The 18321-nt window shown below is 46.9% G+C and overlaps 1 protein-coding gene across 1 annotated transcript in view; it reads left to right on the forward strand.

Moving 5' to 3' along the window:
• Window positions 1–18321, forward strand: part of LOC146197887 (cyclic nucleotide-gated channel alpha-3) — a 261657-nt gene that overhangs the window by 233493 nt on the left and 9843 nt on the right. The window contains exons 2-3 of the mRNA XM_084593168.1: window positions 16123–16416; window positions 17437–17639. Coding sequence (XP_084449294.1) covers window positions 16123–16416; window positions 17437–17639 — 497 coding nt within the window. The remainder of the gene's footprint in view (window positions 1–16122; window positions 16417–17436; window positions 17640–18321) is intronic.

Consider the following 18321-nt stretch of genomic DNA (forward strand, 5'->3'; position numbering starts at 1 on the left):
CAGCCCAGCACCCAAATAGCCTAGCGTCTGTAGAGCTTTTGTCGTAATAGAGAGAGAGTGAGAAAATGGAATAGGAAAGCAAGGTGCTTAACCAGGTGATGCCCACTAGGCTAACCTAAACGTGGGGAGGGGAACAAAGGCAGAAAAAGGAAAGAAAGAGCGCCAAGGAAAGGAGACTATCACATGTCCAGAGATCTATAAGAGCGTACACTTAAAATCTTGAGTTCCACCCCGAGTACTTTAAAAACTTTAGAAGTGCATTAACTGACTTCATTTGTGAAGAACGAGTCATCCAAGGGCCCAGAATCTTAGTTACACTAAGAGCACGAGAGTCCAAGCGGTGGAGTGTAGCAGCCAGGAAGGCACGCTCACGATTAAACTGAGGGCAGTTACAAAGCATGAGCGCAAAAGTTTCTACACACTCGCACTGCTCACACGTTGCAGAGTTTGTCATTCCGATGAGAAGGGAATAGGCGTTTGTAAACGCCACTCCTAACCACAGACGACATAACATTGTAGCCTCACAGCGGAGGAGGCCGAATGGTAACTGCAGTTAAAGTCACTGGTCAGAGTGGTGCGAGCGGGACGCCCAGCCCCAGGCGTAGACCATGATTGTCTATTCACGTTTTGGGCGATCAGTCGAAGGTTTTTTTGTTGCGTCGGCTTTTGTCAATAGTATCTCGACAATGTAGGTTATATCGTGAGCCGATCGAGCAGCATCGTTAGCTAAGTTGTTGCCAATAATCCCACTATGCCTGGTATCCACTGGTAGATGATTTCGTGACCCTCTTGTAATGCCTTGTGTTGCAGATGTCTAACCTCTGATACAAGTTGCTCATGGTCGCTATGGCTCAAGGCCGATTGAATACAATTTAGGGCAAGTTTGGAATCACATAATACAGCCCATTTTGAAGAGTTTCTCCGAAGATATACTTTACAGCAGCACAAAATGCGGCCCGTTCTGCTCCAGTAGAGGTTAGTCTTGTGAGAAATTAGATGGCAAATATTTGCCTGTCTCGCGGGAACGACGACGGCGCATGCAGAAGTGGTAGAGGTTACCGAGCCATCCGTAAAGACGTGAATACGGTCGCAATAGTCATTGTGTAGCAAGAACAGTGTCAGTTGCTGGAATGTTTTCGTTGATAAATTCGATTTCTTCGATATCCCCAGAATAGCAAGGCGTTCGCATGGGAGCTGCAGACACGACATTGGCGACGGAGGTCGTGCTGCCAGAGTTAATTATTTTGGGATGGAAAACATAGTGCGCTACTATGATTTTTGAAAATTTATAACGTAGTCTGTGCAGAGACATCTGCGCAATGTGATGCTGTGGAACTCTTGAAATATTGCTGCCAGTGTGAAGAAGACAAGGAAGAGAAGCAGAAGACAACGAATTTCCCGTTTCGCGCTCGGATCGTTCGCCCCTGGACTTCGCCAACACCGGGCTCTCTGTGTTACCGGCTCTGCGGCCTTCACATGACGTTTTAGATGCGACACGATAGAGTGACTGTCGGAGTGGTTCTACTGTATCGTCCGTAATAATACGATGTTTTACAAGGTGTGTGTGACCGCGCGCGGCAGCGACGCGAGCACAGTTCTGATCGATTGAGTAGGTTTCTCAGGATATCTTGCTCCGTCTGCGGTAGTGCCGGGTTTATGTCGTACTTTAGGTCGGCTACTCCCTCTTGTTCCGGTCGAGAATCACAAGTTTAAACTGTGCACGCACCTATTTTCAGCGATGACATTAATATAAGTGACCGTTGTTCCCTTATTGAGATACCGTCGTTCGTTGGTGAAATTGGTGAGAAGTAAGTCGGCTTTGCCATCTTCGAGGATGACAACAGCCCCAGCAACAGCAATGCCCCGGTCGAGAAGCAAAGGCGGTTTACTCTCGACGGCACCTTCCACTCCCCGGAGGGTGTGCGCACCGACGGTCACCATTACACTGGAGCGGCGAAGAACAGCCACGTGCTCGTCGAGAATGTGGATTGGCGCCGGCAGAACCCAGTTAACTTCGAGGGAGTTCTCTGTCGAAAACTGAACCGACTGAGATTGCAGGTCGATGATGGCGCCGTTTTCCGTCATGAAATCCATACCAAGTATAACGTCTCTGGAGCAATCCGCTAGCACAACAAACGTTGCCAGGAAGGTTCGCCCTTCAACTGTGACTCGCGCTGTGCACGTTCCTCTAGGTGCAATGAAATGTCCTCCAGCGGTACTTATCTGAGGGCCGTCCCAAGCTGTCGTAACCTTCTTGAGTGCCGTGGCGAATGATCCACTGAGTATGAAATAATCGGCCCCAGTATCCACCAAAGCCATTACGGCGATGCCGTCAACTGAAAGGTCTAAATCGGCTGGCGGTGACGTCTCACTGCGGTAATGTCGAGGTGTCCGGTCTCTGCTCCGGTGCGTTGAAGAGGTGCGGTGTCGTAGAGAAGGAGACGGGCTACGCAGTTGGTCGGCTTGTTGGCTTGCCGTTAACTTGGGCGACTCCATAATTGTCGTCGTCTCTGAGTTGTTTGGCGTCGGCGAAGTGGTTTGCGTCGTTAGAGGGTCTTGTACATTTCGTCGTCGAGCAGCCACGCCTCCAGAGGCTGCTGCGTATAGTTTCCCCCTCGGGGATTTCTAGACTGTTCCCGCGGCTTGGAGGAATCATAGCGGCGGGGCGAAGGTGGTCGGTGGCGCTGGACTGAGTCTGGGTTTAAAAGGTAGTCGGCAATCTCCCGTGGGCGCTCTCCCGGGTGCGGACAGCGAGCACCGAAGGAGAACCCGCGAAGACCCATATCTTTGTACGAGCAGCGACGTCAGACATGCCCAGCTTCGCCACAATGGTAGCATAGCGGCTAGTAGTCCGCGGTTCGCCAGAAACGATGAGTTTTGTAGTAAGAAGTGTTATAACCGTCGATGGATACCGGATGTCGATTCATAGATTTGCGTGTAAATGCCACTAGCGCGCACTTTTCCGGCGGAATGCTTAGACCTTGTTCGAAATCTTGGGTAACTTCGTCTTATCCTGTCGTATAATAGAATCGATATGGTTCAACAAGGTCATATTTGTGCTGAAAGCGGGACCAAAACATATATTCAAAAATGCTTTGAAGGGGATTATCATTAAATTCATAGCTGGAAAAGACGGGTAAGTTTTGTTCGGGAAATCAAGCTAATTTTGCTGTTGCTTACTTGATGGTACAGCGTTAAAAAAGTGCTTTGCACTAGCAAAAGCGGCGTTCTCTTGATGCTCTCGAACAGCAGCCGCATATCACCGTCGCAAGCTGCATAGTCCTTGCGGCTAAAACAAAGTTTGGGCTGTCACAAAATTTAAAACTTAGACCGGAAAGCCCCCCCCCCCCCCCCCCCCCTTATCTTGGCGGGAATAAAACGTTTCGATTTTTACGTTGTAATCTTGGCAGGCATGCTCTTTTCATCGCGATTATTCAACATTTTGGGCTACTTAGTTTTCAGGAGGTCCTTGTTACCTGAAATTAAGAAATAGCAAAATGTTTACAAGCGCATGTCCCTCTAGTATGAAAGATAAAAGGGATCAAGGTTTCAGGCTTCAGTTAACGATCGGTCTATCACTACGTGTAGTAAAGACACCCATATCCAGTTTCCTAATTAATTTTTCTCATAACATACGTTATTGAAAAGTCATTTTGAACACTCTAACGAAAATAACAAAAAAAAAAGAGAGCGTTTTTGTGGGAGCTAGTTGTTGCCTTTCGCAATGAAGGAACTTGCACATCGCCGGTTCTCAACGCGGGTCAAATTTTCCAACGCCAAGTGCAAGCAAATAAGGACACGTGTAAGCACTGGTCATGTAATCACGCATGAGCAAAAAAAGATGTTCCGAATGTTTCGTAATGTAAACTGGCGTAATTTATTCTTGACTCCGGACAGCGGCGGCCTTGTTAAAGGATTTTTTTATTCGGACAGCCAAACACAAAGCGCCGCTGAGGTTGGGGAGACGCAAACCGTAATCTGGAATATCATCTTGCACAGAGGAAGGCATTTTTTGGTAAACAACTGACTTAATAACACAATCATTCTGATGCACGCTTTCAATTTTCTGAAATGGATCTGTTCCACTTGTTGTGTTGCTCCATTTCTATTTTAACAGAACCGTGCCAACTTTCTCATCATAGTCGTCACATCACAAAAATCGAACAATATTTTCCTCGTAGCCTCTTCTGAGAGAACAACGCATGTGCGATCTGCGTTGAGTTTCATATTTTTGCCGCTATATGCAGGCAGCAAATAAACAGAGGAGCCAGTAGTTACAAATGTTGAATGCAATCGCGGCGCAGCGCTTCGCCCCAAAGTATTTCTGTACCTGAGTACTCCTTTTTTTTTTTTTTTTTTTAGCCTGTTGCCGAGTGACATCCAGCGGTTTCATTGCATTTAGAGCGCTAGCGAGCCTCCATTCGAAGGTGCGCCATAGGCTGATTCGCGTTCACCTTGTCCCGATGAGACTGTAAGTAGGAGTATTAAAGCGATTCGAGCGCTTCACTTTCCTTGCACTCTCTTTGACTATCTACAGTTGCGCTAAAACAAGCAAACAGATATTTTTTTATTTCGTATTGCTCTGTTACAAGCGACTGTCAGGTATCGAGGGATGAAGACAGGGTTGCAGCTTCTGTCAAACATTTACCCGCCAGTATTGCCCCATTTTAGTGCAGACATTATTTTTCACTCTGTCTTAGAACTCGTCCGGGAAGGCAAGAAATGGGGGGGCAGGCTAAAGGCGTAGAAACGCCTGACGGGGCCTCGGCCCCCTGTACAAATATTGAGCGCATAAAAAAATTGATGAATACAATTGAGCAAGCGGAACTGCACTTAAGAAGGCGAACAAAAAGAAAGATAAGTACAGCAGAAAATAAGGAAATATCCAGATACAATATTACTTGGATAGTACTCAATAGTACTCAGCATGCACATGAAAACAAAAAAACCTTAGGTACGTATGAACACTTACAAAAATGAGTATGCAAGGCGGAGTGCAAGCCGTCATTTCCGTTTTGCGAGTAATGGATTATTGGCGACAGCGAGCACATGCAAACTCTCGATCTTACCATCGAAGGTCATGTGCACATCCGGATAAATGTGGCTAAAAAGGAGGAGTGCACAGCGAAGTCCTCGCTTCTATTCCTTACTCATTTCTCTCTTCCTTCTCTGTCGCAAGGAACCTTACGTTCCTGTGCGTATTCTTCCTCGCGGCTTTCCTCTGCGACAGCACATCATCAAACATACCCCGCACTCGCGTTCAAGTCGAGCGCAGAGCTTTCGTTGGGCGCACTGCTCGCGAACGTGGCGGTGGCTGGACGCGAGTTGGAGCTGCTTTCGTGTACGTCTCTGGAAATGTTGTGTGGAGCTCTGCGTCACTCTCAGGGAAGAGACAGCGCATATTTCAAAGCGGATGCGCGGAACACGACAGTAGACGCGACGCTGTTTGCTGCTTGTGGCGGCATAGTCCGAGCGTTCGTCGCTTGCGAAGTGCAGATGAAGACACGTGGAACGAAAGGTGCGACAAGCAAGGAACAAATAAAAAAACGCAAACGCAAGAAAGAAATAGTGCTGACGATGTAACGTGCCACGTGGAACGACGTCCCTTTATGTTTTAAAAGCTCGACGCACTCCATTTGCAAGCCCGCCACTGCCATCATCTGCGCCAAAACTCCGCAGGCCATTTTTTCTTTTCGTTCTTTTTTGTTTTTTTGTCCGCGCTCTTTTTTGGTGTTCCTGTTTAATTTTTGCTATCTCGGCATGCCTGACGGAATCCCTCGGGGGAGCGCATTTTCAGCAAAAAGAAGATTAATACTTCCACCCCCGCACTATTTATGTAGGGCGTGCGCAGGTTCCACGCCCTCGCACAATGTCTTACCCTCACGCAACTCCAGCAGCCGAGAAAAACCTGTATTGTTTTTGTGCCTCTTCCTTCTCCTTAATGACGAAACTCTTAGCCGCATATAGACTTGGCGCCTGCGAGCGGCGCTAGGAAATAAATCTCGGTGCACGCGGATTCTAAGTGCACTCTTTAAACTCTAAGCTGGCCTAAAAGCGAGGTGGTGTGGTTCAAAAAACTCGCGCCGAAAATTCGCCTTGTCCATTCATCGTGCTGCATTATACAAGTCATAAGGAATAAGAACTAAATATAAGCAGTCATTTGAAAGTGAACCCCAAAATGTTTCCAGTATAAAAACTATGACTGTGTTTAGCTCTTGGGTGTGCAATCCGGCAGACCCTCACAGTGATAAGCCAGATACGCATTTCGTTGCATATATGTATACAGCTCGTCTTGAAGCCACATTTCCGAATGCTTTTTTAGCGCTCTTTAGGAAGGATCAGCTTATGGTTGATTTAAAATGGTTGTCGGTTTTGCGCTGATATAGCAGTCAGAGCAAGTGCCAATGTAAAGGCGCGTGCTCTGATTGCTCGACAACACAACGGCTAACCAGACAACTTTAGGTTCCAACACGAACGCAGCGCCGACTGTGGTCTGTGGTAAGCAGCCGTTTATTAAACTCATGCCTTCCCTGTACTCTTTGTCGCATTATCTCGCCAGTGACGTCAGTTGTAATCATTTAATACGACAATACACCAGCGCCTTGCACCTTTGACGCCTGAATGACTTCGGTGTTCTAAAGGAGTACGCAGAGAATAAACGGACACCGCTCATGTGCTTGATAGCGTCACCGAATGACTGTCAACACTAAAGTTCCACTCTTTTAAGTGGGAACTTTGAGTGAACTGTGCTGCAGAGTCTGGCTCTCAATACTTGAACTAGCTTCTGACGGTTTATTTCCCGCTCCTATTTAAGTCTTTCTCCTTTCATATTCCACTCTTTCCACGTCTACATGTTGTTTCTCTTCCTGTGTTTTTTCTTGCGCTTGTTTTCTGCGACACGGAACATGCATGCCTTCTGATGGCCTGAGAGCGGAGAACGTGGCACAACTGGTGCAGCCGCTTTCTGATCATATTGCTTTCTCAGTGCGGCCGTCGTTGACTGCCAGTTCTTGTCTTTGACTGCTCGAATCTGCGCCCTGAGTGCTGCTTTCGAGTCTTACTGCATCGTCCCGCGGGCCTCCTGCAGACAGGAAATATGACATTCTTGACTCTGCGGCCGTATCGGTACTGAAAAAGAGTATTCCTCTTCCTTCCTTCCCTTCGAGGAAACACCGGAAGTGGAGAATTTCTAGCAAAGGACTTTCGCTCCGTTCTAAATAGTTTCCGGGTCCGGCTGACACTGTCGGGAGAGCCTTTTGGTCGATCACCGCGGAGACGCGAAACGAAGAGAGTGCCCCCACGGCGCCGATGCTGTCATGCCTGTTCTTATTGCTTTCGCTGACACGCTGTTCAACGTTGTATGCATAATGAGGGGAAAAGCTCTCTCCGTCTTCATTGTGGCCAGAAGTGAAGGGTATAATTTTTTAAGGCTAGAATGTGCTTTGTGGTCTTTATTGAGGGAAAGTTTACAACTCTTAAGTTACGCTGCCTGTCTCACTAAGAACGAAAGAGAGTGTAAATACACTGGAGTTCTGTGATGGAACGGGTCAGGGACGGGAACAGGGAGAGCGAAGGCAAGGGTAAGGACCAACTCCATGTGTGTCTGTGGAAGATAGAGAGAAATACACTTAATTGTAGAGCGACAGATTAAGCGCTGGAACGATGCTGGGCATTTAGCAGAAGATGCTGGTCAGCCAGTTGGCCCGACACAAGCCAGGTAATTCAGATATCTATATATCTATATCTATAGATACGGAGAGATGAAGCGAATGATAGGAATAATGGGGTTCTGATGGCTACTGGGCACATAAACAGACACAATTTTTGGGGTACAGTCAAGAGATACTGTGTATGACACAGCAGGCAACCTGGAAAGAACTGACGGTTCTGTATAGTAAAGTCTTGTTGTAAGGTATATATAGGAATATTAGAGCTGACGTTTCTATGAAGAATTAAGGGGAAGGTCTAGAAACATTTCCGCAAATTCTGATGCACAGCCTCGCCGAAGAGAGCGATAACCTCCTGGTGTTAGTGAAGGTCGCTTGCAGCAGCCCGTATTTGCGTCAAAAAGGAAACTTTTCATAAATAGTTAATTTCGGAATGTATAGGTATACCATTCCTACCATTCCTACTAGCAACTGTTCTAACGGGGCTTGCGTTCCGTTTCACTTTAGCAGCGGCCTAATGTAGATAGAAGCGGCTCTGTTTACGCGCGAGTATAGAAAGATATGATTCGTATCTGTGCCCAGAGTCCACAGAAGACTACCGTACATGGCCAAATTCGCGTTTCTGCCGCATGTTACATGAGTCTCCATACAGAACAAAAAGGAGTCAGACATCAGCTAGCTCTCAGAAACACGACCAAATGAAAGAGTATCCTGTCAATATGCGTGTATAATCCGAGAATAATGGATTTAACGAGTATTATCAAGTTTTGACAAGCTATATCAGGTAAGGTTTCGCTTCGACGTGATAGAAAGACTATCTTAGAGTCACATTTCTCTTAGTTCGCTCGCGATTCGAACCGCCACTCATAATAATGCGCAGCTACCATTAGTGTGGTGCTAATGATATCTTCGTTAATTAAACACGCGTTCGTGCGTAGTGCAATATCTCTCTTCATTCCCCCCTGTGCTGCAACAGCAAGAAGAAGAAGGCGGGAAAGCAGCAATCCGTGCACTTGCCGCCACGTCGTCGCAGCTTCGTCGGCCGATGATTTCCAATTCCTGGCGGGGCCCCTCTTAGCTCCCCTCCCCCCCCCCCCCCCTACACGAGTGGCATTTGCATTTTTCTTTGTTACTTTATATATGTTCACGATGTTCTCGTTTCGCTACATCCCTACAGTGTCGGCGCGTGCGTGCCGGTTTACCCTCGGCGCACTCCCGAACAAATGAGCCAATCTGGCGCTCGCGCTCGTTTGCATAAGCACTCAGCTTACAGCAACTGGAACGTGCTGGGTCAGCGCGTTCACGGGCCGGCTCCCTCGAATCTCAATCTTTTCGCCCCTTTCGTCGAATGGTGCCCTATATTCGCTCCCGGGAGGCCGCGCCGCCGCCGAGCCGGACGCGCCGTCTGCAGCCGCTCGCTGCACGCTGCGCCGCTGTAAAACGAGATTCCAGCATCTTCTATGGAGAAGGTACAGAAGAGAAGCAGGATGGGAACTGAAGTAAATTCTCGTACGCAGTGGCTGCACTTCCTTGGCATGGCGTTTTGTTGTGGTTATCTTTCAAACACATCCCGTTCAGCTCGACCACCGCCGTGCAATAAATTTGGGAGCCGTTCGCCTGATACAGGTGAACCCGCTTGTAGCACGATACACGTGTGGGCTGGAAAGCCGACGCCTGGTACTACAAATTAAACTTAGATGTTTGTTAAGGAACAAGAGATAGCTCGGCAAGAGGAAATGCATGCAGCCCAATTGGCGTTGTATACGGCTTCCATGCGTATTTCTTGGTCATATCAATGCGCTTGCAATAGAGTCCACATTCTCAGAAAAAAGCCTATGCAGTGTATGTCACGAAATACCTTGATTGAATGAGGGAGGTCAAGGGGCATCGTGACGACGCATACATCAACGAGCAAACCAGTGCTCGACCTGGTCACGCGACCTTATGACGTCATCGTCTTTCGACCGGTCAGGTATCTTCGCAACCAAGACGGCAGGTGTTGTGGCGTTTGGTATTAAGGCAGCCATAAAGGTTTTGCCTCTTTGAAAAGAGAAACACTTCAGTTTGAAGGAATAAAGAAAAAAGTGACACTACAGCAGCAACGGTAGAGTATAATTCTACCGCATTAAACCCCCCCCGCCCCCCTTTTTCCAAGTCTTTCGGGGCAGAACCGTTGAAAGCCGAATAATAATGGTAGTTCAATATTACGGCCTCAATGCATTCAATAAAATTGGTATAACGAGCTACCATCCATATCAAGGTATTAATGTACCAGACTGAACGTTTCGTCGCCCCAACCCCCCCCCCCCCGTCTTCTCTAGAAACAAAATATGAAACGTTCGTTTCGTTTTAAGCGCGATTATCCGAGGCTGAATATTTATTCATATATTTCATGCTGTAGATAGTTTCATATATCCGAGTAAAAAATCAACCGAAGAAATGAGCGAGAAAGCAAGATGGGCAGCCTCACTCAGATCTACACGCTGGGCTGATGACTTTCACTCGTTTAAAGAAAATTGCAATGCAAGGAAACGATGAGTGCGAGTAAGGATGGCATTAGTGAACTGCGGTGGTGACTTGTGTATCATGTCGACAAAGACAAAAATACTATGTTGCATCAAATGCCTGTTAATTACTTTTTTTGTCGCAAGAAAAACTTTAGCCATATATACACCTGCATTTTTATCTCAAAATGTTAGACAACGATAGATTTGATTAACGCTGCTTTGGAAAAGAGAACTTCCCAGACTTTCACGAAATCCTACATGACCTGTGTAGTTGCTGAAATTAATTAATGTGACAGCGTCAATGGCAACGTTTTCCATGGTCTCGGCGGTGTCGGCGTCAGTGATAGTAGTTGGCAGGTGACATGGTCGTGCACAGACTTTTCGTCGGGTAAGTGACATCCTTACACCACATGGCTTTACTAGCTTCGGCTTTGCGTTTGAGATGAAAGGAAGAGAACGGAATTCAGCCGTCCAGGGCGCTTGGATTCCTCGTTGGATACGCTGCACAATAGGCCATGCAGGCACATTAGTACGGTTTGGCTAAAGCAAAATCTTGGACACTTGACGGGTGGTCTTCAACATAATACTGTCGGTATGCTGATATAAGATAGCAGAGGCAAAATTCAAAGAATTGCGCTAGTGTTAAAGCGTATGTACGCGAACGAAAACGACAATCCGCTTAGGGAGTTAAAAAGGGGAGACATTAAAGATGTCGTATATGCACGCCCACAAATATAGGACATCTTTCGCCACAGAGGTTTTCAATGTATGTTTTTCCTGTAGTGGTTAACATCGCAACCATAAAAAATCCAGGTCTTCCATCGGCAAAGTTCAAATTCGTTTTGGCTTTTAATTTTGAAAAACGCATTCATTGCTTTTTTAATTACTCATTGTGAGCCAAGGACAGACTTCAGAAGCGAAATATTCCTCCATGCTGGAAGTTTACACCATTTATATCAATGTGTGCATAAAAGTATGGTATAGTATTTCGCACCTGCCTGACAATTATTTTCAATAAAGCTGCAAATATTTTTTCTATGCAAGCTTTAAGTACTCGTGTCCGGTCCTTCCTTATGCTTATGACAATTCTGAGATACTCTCTGTGAGTTTAATGCAGCGCACTCAGTACATTGTCCCTTGAAGGCGTGTCTTAATTGCTACTTGTTGCGATTCCATGCTAACGAAGCGAGCGCACGCACGCACACACGCAGGCGCGCCCACACACACACACACACACACACACACACACACACACACACACACACACACACACACACACACACACACACACACACACACACACACACACACACACACACACACACACACACACACACACACACACACACACACACACACACACACACACACACACACACACACACACACACACACACACACACACACACACACACACACACACACACACACACACACACACACACACACACACACACACACACACACACACACACACACACACACACACACACACACACACACACACACACACACACACACACACACACACACACACACACACACACACACACACACACACACACACACACACACACACACACACACACACACACACACACACACACACACACACACACACACACACACACACACACACACACACACACACACACACACACACACACACACACACACACACACACACACACACACACACACACACACACACACACACACACACACACACACACACACACACACACACACACACACACACACACACACACACACACACACACACACACACACACACACACACACACACACACACACACACACACACACACACACACACACACACACACACACACACACACACACACACACACACACACACACACACACACACACACACACACACACACACACACACACACACACACACAAGAGTCTCTTCTGTTTTAAAAGGGACCTCGTGAATAGCGCCGAAGCAAGGCTTCTGGTGTTACCATTCTTCGAGGAAGCGTCTGCTGCGTATAGGTGTCAGCTGCTGGTAGGGATCTCAACATCATAATTAATATCACCAAAAGCAGTGCCGTACTGGCCCACTTAAAGGCCGATGCACACGACGGATGGAATCAAAAGAAAAGACGAGCGGACGAGCACCCCGTGAAACGACGTCACTGACACCGCCTCGTCCGCGGACGGCGCAGCCTTCGCAAGCCAATAACTGGCGCGCGTGTTTCCCCTGTCAAAATATGGGGGTCGTCTGCTATTTTATTGCGATAGCAATACTGCGCCAGGTTTCGAGCCGTGGCGTATCCCCGGCGGACGCTGTGTTTGAGCTTGAACAGCAATCGCTCCAGCCGAGCTCCGCCGGACGGCGGCACCGTCGGCCGAACAGATGGTTCGCCGCTTCGGCCTCGCCGTGTTTGCTTTGTTATGCAGGCTGCTAAAGAGATGTGTCAGTGACAAGCGGCGACAAGGAAACGAGAACGTGCACAAGAGACAGTGAAAGAACGTGAAGAACGTCGTGCTAAGCGTCGTGCAAAAGATGAAGTTCGGCGACTACGTTCTAGCTCTCCGAGTGCTTCCACCTCGTCGGCTACTGATGAACACATGACTGCGCAGGAACGCCGCAATGCCACCAAGAGAAGACAGCGCGCTGAAGAATCGCCGGAAGAACAGTCGTAACCATCGTATGTCATGTGTTACTCTATAGCCAAACTATCGAACCACGCAAGCTACGCCACAAGCGAGCACACAAGCGTAGCCATGCGGCCATGCTAACGCAATTTGCCCGGCTTAACCAGAGCTAAGCCACTGCCAGTTTTTCTAGCAGAGCTACATCGTGTGAGTGGGAAAACAAGTGTATTTTTGTTTCTTCTTAAACCTTGTGGGGGTGCTTTTGCAGTGTCAACAATATGATGCTTCGATGCTCCCTCCCTGGCCATCGAGACACTCCAGTCAACAATGCGGCGTAGTTGGCATGGAATGCCGTCGCCTGCCATTTTCTCTGCGGGGATGGAGCTGCAAGGATCAGTGCGATTCCGGTTCCGTCCGCGACGCCGTCTGTTGCCTCTTCCGCTGCCTGCGAATGGAGCGGAGCCAGCAACGTCGAGTGACGTGGTGCTGCGTCCGCGGGCGGTTCGTCAGTCGTGTAAATCGGCCTTAAGCGTAAATAGTTCTTTCGTCGCCGTTGTGAGTACTCGATGGTACCTATAATAGTTGGCCTCGCTAAAATCATTGTCTAGCCACCATAACTTTTAGTGGGAAGACGGCATGCACAGGGGGTACCCCTGTTCCAGATCCGAATGAATCAGCGTTCTGCACTGCGGGCCATAGCACTTCACTTCCCAATTGGCATGCATACACTATAGTCTATTCGCCAAAGGAATATGAATGGGCAGCATATGCAACTGCAATTGTATGTCCTAATCACCTCACTTCACCACGCGACCTAGCGCAGCTGGCGTTTTCAGAGAAGGAGGGCAAAGGGTGCAGTCGGAGAAGAGGATGAGCGGAGAGGGCGCCGTCAGGGCGAAAAAAAGTGTACAGAGGGAAATCGCAGCTGCTGATCCCGTGTTATCGTGTGCCACCGGAGGAAACGAGTGAATCGGTTTTCGCATAAGTACATTGCGCGATCGAGCTGTGACCTTTATATAACGCAGGTGACCTATGTGTTTTGCGTTTCCTCGCAGGACAGTACAAGATTTAGTTATATAAAGAGCCACCATGTTCCTCGTCCTCAAGGCATCCAGTTTCATGCCATAGATAAGCATGTTTATGTAGTTTTCTCAGGGTGGCCATTTCCTGCAAGTTTCAACCTTTTTTGCACCTCCAGAACAGTGTCGTTTGCATACTCGCATCAGGTGCGGGCGCGACTTCACTCCTCACGTAAATGCTTTACTACTAGACTGTGTAGTCACAATGGCGTGCCTGACTTCCTGACGAACCGTACATTTCAAGTCCGTTTAGGCACAGTATTCTGCACGACTTTTGCACAAGAAAACGGCGTGCCGCAGGGGTGTATTCTAAGCACAACTCTCTTTATAGTGAAAATGAACTCGTTATCTGCAATAATCCCAAAGTCCATAATGTACTCCGTCTACGTAGATGACCTGCAAGTAGCATGCACTTCCTCCAACATATCCACCTGTGAGAGACAACTACAACTGACACTAAATAAACTAGCTACCTGGGCAGACAGCAATGGATTTAAGTTCTCTCCTCAAAAGACAGTGGCCGTTGTGTTTTCATTGAGACGAGGCTTACAGAATTATCCCACGTTATACCTCAACCAAACCATACTACCAGTGAAACATGAACATAAATTTTTGGGTATCACATTCGACAAGAAACTTTCATTTCTTCCCCATATAAACAATCTGAAAAAGAAAGCAGCCCAATCACTTAACGTCCTGAAGGTGCTGTCGCGAAAACGGTGGGGGTCCGACCGAGCATGCCTTCTGCAAATCTACCGCTCCGTGGTGCGCTCTAAGTTAGATTACGGTTGTATAGTATATGGTTCAGCTAGGACATCCTATTTAAAACGACTAGACCCGATACACAATCTTGGATTACGGTTAGCAGTTGGCGCGTACAGAACATCCCCAATAACCAGCCTCTATGTAGAAACAGATGAACCTGCATTAAAGGACAGACGATGCGCCCTAACATGTGCATACATCCTGAAACTTCGCTCTCAACCAAAACATCTATGTCACTCAGTAGTCACGGAATGTCCCTCTAGGACAGTCTTCAACAACAAACCCCGGTTGATTAGGCCGCTTCTCATGCGCTTCGAACAAATGTGCCAAGATTTAGACATTAGTGAATTGTCAAGTATTGCCCAAGAAATAAACCACTCCCACCATGGTACACCCTCCCAGCAGTTTTCGACCTCACACTAACGCAGTTTCAAAAAACACGCACACCACATGAGCATATATCACAAGAATATCTTGCATTAAAAGAAAAATATAATTGCATTGCATTTTTTACAGACGGCTCAAAAACTAAAGACTATGTTGGCAGTGCAATAGTACAAAATAACACAGAGAAAATAACACGACTACCCCAGTGTGCATCAGTTTTTACAGCCGAATGCTACGCTGTCTGTGTTGCTGGGGAGAAAATATTGGATAAGAACATCAAAAACAGCATCAGCTACACAGATTTATTAAGCGTCATCAGTGCAATAAAGTCCAAAAATGCTGTTCAACCACTGATAGGAAACATTATACACAACATAGTAAATATCACAAGAAGAAAACATACTATCAAATTCTGCTGGGTACCCAGTCATGTTGGGATAAAGGGTAATGAACGAGCAGATATATGCGCAGCAAGTGCGAAAAATTTACAAATAAAGCAAATCAACATGCCACATAGAGACGGAATGAAGTTAGTACGTACGAAATTACGAGCTAAATGGCAGGCTGATTGGGAAAGCGAAGCAGAGAACAAGCTTCACTCCATAAAGCCCATATTAGGAGAATGGCAATCATGTGAACATCAGAAACGTTTCATTGAGGTAATTTTACGTCGTCTGCGCATAGGCCATACACACATAACACATAACTTCCTACTAACGAAAAAAGGCAAACCTGTATGTGAAATGTGTGGACATGAGCTAACAGTAAATCATATTTTAATCTCATGCTCACAACTCGAGGAGCACAGGAAAAAATATTTTACTGTATTTTACAAAGAACACATCCCATTTCATCCCGCATTGCTTTTAGGCCAAGAAGCACTTGTTGATTTTTCACTTGTTTACGGATTTTTAAAGGAAGCCAATGTTTTAAACCAAATCTGAGCATCATTACTGTAGCCACTTGATCGTCTAACCTTGCGGTTGGCGCATGATAGCCACAGTTGCTTATGCGCCATAAAACTCCATATAACTAACTAACTAGCAATACGGCCAGTTTATACTAATGACCCGTCCTTTCCTTTTACAGCCAAGCTGGACGCGGTGAAGACGTACATGCGTATGCGTCACGTGCCAGAGCACCTTCAGAACAAGGTGATCCGCTGGTTCGACTACCTCTGGCTGACGCAGAAGTGCTCGGACGAGGAGCGCTCTGTGGGCTGCCTGCCCGACAAGCTCAAGGCCGAGATCGCCATCCACGTGCACCTGGACACGCTCAAGAGGGTAGAGATCTTCCAGAACACCGAGGCCGGCTTCCTGTGCGAGCTAGTGCTGCGCCTGCGACCCGTCCTCTTCAGCCCCGGCGACTACATCTGCAGGAAAGGTGCGTATGTGCACAGACTAGAAAATGGAGGTTCAAGCGCATCCTTCTCTTTATCCATTATTTATGCGCAATTGTAGGGTGCCTACAGGAACGCATAATCGATTTCAGTCCATTTTCCTCTGCAATCTCTCCATAGGCTCTTTCCTTCCCTTTCACATATAGAGAAAATGAAAAATAAATAAATATATCTTTTCGCTCTCTTCAGCGAATAGATATTGATCATTGTCATCCAACCGAGCGCTGCCATTAATTTGTAAAAAGCAACTTTGTGCAGCTTCCTATATTTTCGTTCACTTCTCAAGAGAAGTTTAATAATGGTAGGAGGCGAGATGCCAAGGCAACCGCCTTTCTGGGGTAGTGGGTTCACCAGAGAAGCGAAAGCACCGTATGTTTTTTCGGACATGGTGTTCACTCCAATGCATAAGGGCATGCATAAATACCTAAACTATAGCAGTCGATGTGTAAAGGTCACTTACCAAGTGCTCAATTAGTGGCGCGGGCGTACACTACATAGCCTAATAGCTTTCAGTATACATGAGCAGCGTGCCGGAGGTTTAGAAGTATACCTCCACGGCATGTGAAGTGGCAAAAGGAAGCAAAACCTAACAAAACGTAAACAAGACGTTTTCGTGGCAAGCTTCAACTACGGATATTAAGTTACAAGCTGTGTAGTTTTCCTCTGTGTGTAGCGATCACTTTTTTTTTTTTGTATATTTAGCTTTAAATATACTCTAGTTCAGGAAATTTTATTTTGAAATAATTCGGACATGCTAACAATTTTCGTGTTTCCTTGAGCGAGCAATGGCAACCAGTCTTTAAAAATTGTGCGTTTTTTTTTTTACCCATTCCTGGGGGCTTCCAGTAAGCCTAACCCGACTGACTGCCACATGGAGGACGCTTAAAATTGTTCTTCCGGCTGCTGGGTCGATAACAAAGTCATTTGTTATAACTCGTTCGGACAAGAGCAGAATTGGTGCATAGCGTTAATGAAATTTCATTTTCCCCCACTAACGTAACTAGGTGAAGTGGGCAAGGAGATGTACATTGTGAACCGCGGCCGGCTCCAAGTGGTCACGGACAACGGCAAGACGGTGCTGGCGACGCTGCGCGCGGGCTCTTACTTCGGCGAGATCTCCATCCTCAACATGGGAACGGCCGGCAACCGCCGCACGGCATCGGTGCGCTCCGTCGGCTACTCGGACCTCTTCTGCCTCTACAAGCAGGTACGATTCATCAGGGGTGCCGATATGTTTCCGATAGTTGTGTGTGCATACCGATACCCACGATGTACAGTTGAGAAAAAAACGTCGAAGAGTACGCACAAAAAAAAAAAAAAAAGAGAAGAAGAAGACAACTTAATACAATCACCATGGAAGCGGCCTGTCTAAGGCCTGGCACATCAGCGCACGTGCGGCTCAGAAATTTCTAAAATACTCTTTCTCACTCAGCAGAAGACGTTGTACAGCACCGCTTACTAATTGTTTCAAGTTGGCAGCAAGCATGGATCCATGTCAACCTTATACCGTCAAATAACAGTACCTTCTTGACTGGCATTGCCCCTTATTTAGCACCAACGTACACTAAGGTATGCGTGCGTGCGATTCCACGCCCGGTGCACAGTCACTAAACAAGTTAGTTAGCTATTACGTTAGTTATGCTCTAACAAGCGATGAGCTTCATTTGCATTTAATTTGCGCTCAAAGCGACAGGAGTGTTTGTAAAATTGCGCTATTCATTCCAACAATAATTGCCACGTAGCAAAAAGTCATCCTGGGCAGGGATGGTTATTATTTTATGTTCTTTTATGCAACTGGTAAAAAATTGGCCAAGGCCGCCCTGTTCAAAGAGCTAGTCTTCGAATAACCAGCTCTTTAGAACTGTAGTGAATTGAACGCCACAACGCAT

The sequence above is a fragment of the Amblyomma maculatum genome, chromosome 2, assembly GCF_055883805.1.
Source record: "Amblyomma maculatum isolate TAMU_Amacu chromosome 2, ASM5588380v1, whole genome shotgun sequence".
In the NCBI taxonomy this organism is placed as follows: Eukaryota; Metazoa; Arthropoda; class Arachnida; order Ixodida; family Ixodidae; genus Amblyomma; species Amblyomma maculatum.